Below are 6552 nucleotides of genomic sequence, written 5' to 3'. Positions count from 1 at the left end.
CGCACACACACATCCTCTAACCACACACACCCATATTTTGCTCCATTGCGGTTTATTTCACACCTCAAACATTTAGTAAACAATTAAGCAAATACAAGTAATCTGCAATAAATTACAGGTAGTAATAAAATTAACTACTAACTCTTTTACGCTGCGTCCGCACCTACACGGGTATTTGTGAACACGCAGCTGTTTCGTCCACACGTAAACGGCGTTTCGAATCACCGAAAACGGAGAGTTCGTCATGCAACGTCAAAGGTATGCGCCTTTTTTCACGTCACGCTGTGCGCCACGTTATTGTTTACATGAGATGAATTGCAGAATGGCAGATAGTCAGATTAACAGTATTTTGTCTCTATCTGCAGGTTTTACACGCAGTTACTGTTCCTCCATTTACAAAGGCAGAGGCATCACGGTGTCATTATTTTACATGTAGTTGTGTTTTTTTTTCCTGTGTAATAATATTCAACATTGCTATCAATACATTTTTCAAAAAATGCCTCTCTGTGCAAAATGGGCTTAAAAACATAAACAGCTGTGGGATACTGTTTGTCCGTGATTTGAACCCAGGGGACAAATCGTGGCAGGATCAGCCTGATGTTATTTGTATCCCACTGTAACTTCACTGTATAAAGTATAGTATAGTATGTATATCTCCAAAATGTCAGGAGTAGTTAGTCATTACAAGAAGTGTTTGTGAACTAAAAATCACGAATGTGGGATACTGTTTGTCTCTGCAGGGGAGACCTACCTCGGCACTTGTGCAGATGAAGCCAAAGGGAAGATATGCTTCACCATATTTTCTAGTCTTTGGCTTAGAATGAAGTTTGTTTGGAAACATATTCAGCGATGCTTCATCTCCTGCTTTGCGTTTCTGTAGACACCTGTGCTAGCAGTGTCCAAGCATTTAGTTGTCGCCCCCCCCCCGCCATGGCTCTGCGCCCCACACTTTGGGAAGGTCTGGTCTAATCTATCAGGAGAAATCGGTCAGATTTGGCTTAAAACGGCTTCAGTGTACAAAAAGCCAATAAATATAAATGATTATTAGTCATAATATCAGAGTTCTGTAGCATCACCAGAAAAGGTGCCTATGCTGCCGCCACACTTGTCCAGATTCCTGCAGAGACAGGCAGGAAGGGTTGGTGCTGTCACCCCGCAGCAAGAAGGTTCCTGGTTAAATTCCCAACTGGGATCTTTCTGCATGAGTTTACTGCAGGTTTTCCAGCTTCCTGTCACAGAGAAAAGACGTGCATTTGAGGTTAACTGGTGTTTCAAAATTGGTCACAGATATAGGGTGTATAAATATTTTAAGTGTGGGATAAAACTTGCACTTGTACAAAGGTGCTACGTGAAGGCAAATACATCAGATTTGCACCTGCAAAGTAAAAAGTAAATATATTTAGTCTGAGCTAACAAAGATTAAAGGGGACGGTCATAAGATTATAAAAGCGCCTGAGCTGAGTACAGAGAACACATGTACGAGTCCCACACACACAAGGTTTCCCAGCACTGCTTCTTCAAATGCACAAACTAGTTTTCAAAAAGCAAATGTTTTTGTACCCTAAGTGTTGTTTAATGTTGAATTAATACTGATAAATATAAATGGTGGGTAAGAGGATTTTTTTTTTAATGTAACAGTGAGGACAGTGTTTAACAGTTGTAATGATTATACATGGTTATATAATATTTATTATATTTATAATATAATAAATATTTTTAACTTCAAAAAATGCTCTCTCCCTCCTCGCTGACACATTAAGGATGTCATGCTATTTATACATTCAAAACAGAGCTGTAGTTCAAAATTTGGGTATAGATATTTATTATAAGGGAACTTTTATTATGAAAGGATATCCTATTTTCTAACTCTTTAAATACATGTGTTGACAGTGCTACCTTGCATGAGCCTTTCTGGATGACACCCAGAACAATTTTCAACCAGGGGATATTAATAAATTATGACGTAAATCTGGGATTTCTGTATGACTCAGTTTTGCCATGGCAACCTGTGATGTCATTGATTCCTATCTTGTTATCCGTTTTTCGCTATTCCTTTAATATTGTCTTGAGTTTGTGTGGGTTTCTTGCCAGATCATGGAATTAAATTGGGATGCCAAATAATGCAGATGGGTGAGGGAAATCCAGCTTTCTATTTGTTTTGTTTGCAGACACTGGCTGGTGGTGACAGAGGACGGTCACATGGTGACAGGCAGACAGGAGCCACGTCTGGTTTTGGTGTCTCTGACCTGTGAGGGAGGACAGGTTTGCTTAAACGGCCCAAACATGGAGGAACTCAAGTTCCCCATCAAACAGCCCGACAACCCCGTCCTCGACTGCAGGTGCTACGTCTGCTTTTCATTTATACTGCTCGGTCTTCTTTTGGTGGATAATTCAGTTTCTTACTGTATCTCATATAGTAAAGTTATGAAGTGAATGCATTTTGAATGTAAAGTTTAGTTTGACGTGGATGCAAACTGAACCTGGACCAGTCAGTGAATTAATACAGTCATAAAGTGATAATTCTGCCTTTCAGAGTCTGAATCTTTTGATAAATTGACCAAATAATCAGTGGCGTTTTTTTCCTAACCTCTAGTTTGAGATTTACATAAATGCTTCTTCTGTGTTTTTGTGTTTATTTACTTTTTTGTCCTGTAGAGTGTTTGGCGTTGACATTCAGGGCCGGGATTGTGGTGACAAAGTGTCTCACTGGCTTACTCATTACCTTAAGGCAGAGAAAACCTATCGCCTGGTGCACTTTGAACCTTGCATGAGGCCTAGAAAACGAGCTGAGAAAGAGGCTGTTTACCAACAATTTGAGGTACTACATGCTTTGTAGTTTATTTTAATGCTTAAATTTGATGCATCTTTCAAGCCAAAATGCCCTGATCCTGTTGTGATGTGTTATCCAGGAGGTGGCCTACCCAGATTTTGGACCTGTGATGCTGCTGTCAGAGGCTTCTGTTAAGGATCTCAGCAGCAAGTTAGAGAAGGGAGTCACGGTTGAGCGCTTCCGCCCCAACATTGTGATAAGTGACTGTAAACCATTCGATGAGGTGCGTTGTTCAGCCTTTGCCTAAAAAAACTAATGCTCGTACCTCCTGATATTCTTGTCTACAAAGAAAAGCAAAAACTAGTTTAGAGCCAGTTAAGGTCTTAAAAATATTAGCTCTCATGTCTGTCTGCACTACTGGTGATTAGCTTTTGTTTTATTTTTCCTGGCTGAAAAGACGATCATTTGGCCCTTTTACTTGTGACTAATAACTCACCCTTTTCGGTGTGAACAGCGTGGACTAAATTTGTCTCCAACTCCAAAACCAACTGCTTTGCTTTTTCAGGATTCGTGGGAAGAGCTCCAGATTGGCAGTGTGCGACTGCAGCGTGTAATGGCATGTGGAAGGTAACACTGTGGATGCTACGCGCACATTTTAATCACACACAGAATCAGTGCATTTATCAACAAGAGCAAATCCAAAGAGTCATTGCTGGTCTGTGCAGTTTGATTTTAGAAATAAGCAATTGTCAGGCAAAGTGAATGTGTGTGTTTTTAAGTTAAAAATGATTTAGGGGTTAAATGGATGCAAACGTACCTGTAAGTTTGTTTTGCTTTGTTTTTTTACCAGGTGTCTTTTCACCACAGTCGATCCAGAGACTGGTGTAATCAGCAGAAAAGAGCCTCTGGAAACACTGAAAAAGTAACATTTTACCTCATCATTATTATTATTATTATTATTATTATTATTATTATTATTATTATTAGGAAAGGGTTTTTTAAAAAATATTTTTGAATGGTTTTTTTTGAGTAATGTTGTATTTCTATGTACAAACAGTGGCCACTTTGTTAGGTACACCTGTTCTTCTGCTCGTTAACGCAACTCTCTGATCAGCCAGTTGCATGACATTTAGGCATGTAGACATGACCAAGATAGCCTGCTGACATTCAAACTGGGCTTCACAGTTCAGTTCAATTTTATTCATTGAGTGCCAAATCACAATAATAGTCAAGGCACTATTGTAAGGTAAAGACCCTACAATAATACAAAGACAATAGAAAACCCAACAATCATATGAGCAAGTGGTTTAGTGACAGTCGGGGAAAAAATCTCCCTTTTAACAGGAAGAAGCCTCCAGCAGAATCAGGCTCAGGGAGGGGCGGGCATCCGGGAAGAAAGGGGACTTTGAATGTGGCAAAGTTTTTAGTACCAAACAGGCTAAACTGAGTATTTTGGAAACTGTTGATCTACTGGGGTAGGGTTTAGAGTATGGTCCAAAACAAAGAAAGCATCAGGTGACAAAAGAAAAGTCTTGGTGATACCAGAGGTCAGAGGAAGGGGGAGAAAGGAAGGCAGCAGTAGCCACAATACTCACTCGTTGCAACCAAGGTATGCAGAAGAGCATCTCTGAACGCACACACGTCAAACCATGAAGCAGATGGCCTACAGCAGGCACACCAGGTGCCAGTCCTGTCAGCCAAAAATAGAAAACTGAGGCTACAATTCCCATGGCCTCACCAAAATTAGACAAAAAGACTGGAAAGACTTCTGGTCTGATGAGCCCTGATTTCTGCTGTGATGTTCATATTATAGGGTCAGAAATTGATGTCGAAATCTGCAGAAAATGTGTGTTGCCATCATGTCAATATGGATCAAAATCTCAGAGAAATGTTGTTGAATCTCTGCGGCAAAAAATTACATTGGTTTTGAAAGGACAATTATCTCCAATCTGGCACTAGCAAGGTGTACCTAATAATAAAGTTGCCAGTGAGTCTGTTTTAACCTCACAGTGGGCTTTTTTTTTTTCTGTCTGTCTGTCACATCTAAAATGTCTCTGAACTCCCAGCTATCGCCTGTGCAAACCATCTGAGAAGCACATCTATAAAACTTCTCCACTGTTTGGACAACTGCACAACGTGAAGAAGACGGGCATCTTTCAGGTTGGCGATGTGGTTTACAAGATCACCCGCTGATAGAAGGCGTCAGGAGAGAGGGGCCAAACCTGAAGTCAAAACACTCAGAAGTCACAAGTCGTCTTTGATATCAGACTGAAGAAAGCACTTAAATTCATGTAGTGTAAGCAAATAGGAGAATAGAAATGGACAGAAATTAACTGCTTTGAAATAACATTTTAAAAAGTAGCACAGCATTAGTATTAATCATTCAGTTTGCCAGCCCGGCCTTTTTTCCTTTTTCCGTTTTTTTTGGTCTCAATTTCTGATGATTTGACCGCCTCTTAATCAGCTAATAGAACCTGATTTGAAAATATTGCTAACATCTGCTCAATATTCCAGCTGGTTATTAAAACCTGAAATTACATGCTGCTATTGAAGAAATAAATAAAATTGCCTTAAGTCTTTGTACTAAAGTGCTTCCTGGAATGAACACGGCAGAGACGTACTGCTGGGTTTGATCACTTCTAGTGTTAAACTTTGCAAAACTATTTGTAAATCATCCATCTCACTGCTCATAATTACTTTTTAATGGCATATTTTGAAAGGAGCATCCTTTTTTACACTATCCATCCCCCGTTTTTCACTGTCGTGTCTTCTTATTTTGTGTTTTAAAAAGGGCAAGCTTAATTGCGCATGTATATTTAATAGATACTAAAAGTTCTTAGTGTGATTCCTAGAAAATGGCAAGGCTGCTTTTGTATACTTTTACATGATCTAAACGTTTAAAGATGATAATCACTACTTTAAAAATTAGAAAATAAAAGAAATCTTGCCTTTTCTGTATCATCTCTCTGGGTAAATATTTAGTTATGGACTCAAAACTTTTATTTAAAAATAACTCAATTTTAATGTCATTAGTGGCAGTGATGTAAAATGTAGACCTTTCCTATAAACAAGAGCTGGGCACATCAGTCCAAATCCAATCAAGCAATAGTATTGATACCAATGCTGGTGGTTTTTGGATTACTAGCACGATAGGATCGATACTTTTTCTATCCTGTAAGTTTGGTATGTAGCCCACTGTGTTGTGGTAATTAGTTTTTTTGCCGGTATGGGGTTATGAAAAAAAGTTGTGGAAAAGGAATTTGAAAAGTAAAACGGTCAGTGATTTAGTGGTCATTAAAATGTGTTCAGAATTTGCAAATTGCTGATTCATCTCATGACACACTACTATCCTACATAAGCCAGCTTCATAGGTTAACAGTATTGGTAATGAAAAATTGGCGCTCTATTTACTTGGTATCAGATCCATACCAAACTTTGCACAGCAGATTTTTGTTTAAACTACTATAACTATTAAATTATTTACACAATTTAAAAAAACAAAAACAAAACAAACTCAGTCGACCAGTTCAGATGTCTCCTTTACATGATATAAAATTGCTGAGTAACTACCAACCGAAGAAGCATATTTCATACATGAGAGGATAATTGCTATGAAGCCAAGATTACCCATCAAACAATGCATGAAAGACAAACCCACCAAGTGAGGTCTAAAAAATTTTGAACACCATAGACTTCAAACTGTACACGGGGAAATCAAAGGGCTTTCTTTTGATTTGGTTACATCAATGGTGAATGAAGACTGTCTGCGATGGGGTTGCATT

At 38.8% G+C, this 6552-nt stretch overlaps 1 protein-coding gene across 1 annotated transcript in view; it reads left to right on the top strand.

Moving 5' to 3' along the window:
- The window catches only part of marc1 (mitochondrial amidoxime reducing component 1), a 7134-nt gene extending 1495 nt beyond the window's left edge, over positions 1–5639 (top strand). The window contains exons 2-7 of the mRNA XM_005736741.1: positions 2169–2339; positions 2656–2818; positions 2910–3053; positions 3336–3397; positions 3621–3692; positions 4837–5639. Of these exons, the coding sequence (XP_005736798.1) occupies positions 2169–2339; positions 2656–2818; positions 2910–3053; positions 3336–3397; positions 3621–3692; positions 4837–4963 (739 nt within the window). The 3' untranslated portion in view covers positions 4964–5639. The remainder of the gene's footprint in view (positions 1–2168; positions 2340–2655; positions 2819–2909; positions 3054–3335; positions 3398–3620; positions 3693–4836) is intronic.
- The last annotated feature ends 913 nt before the right edge of the window (positions 5640–6552 follow it).

This window comes from Pundamilia nyererei, unplaced genomic scaffold, assembly GCF_000239375.1.
Source record: "Pundamilia nyererei isolate P.nyererei 1_Seehausen unplaced genomic scaffold, PunNye1.0 scaffold00070, whole genome shotgun sequence".
Classification (NCBI taxonomy): Eukaryota; Metazoa; Chordata; class Actinopteri; order Cichliformes; family Cichlidae; genus Pundamilia; species Pundamilia nyererei.
Note: the sequence above shows the minus strand (reverse complement) of the source record. Positions and strands in the feature narration are given on the sequence as shown.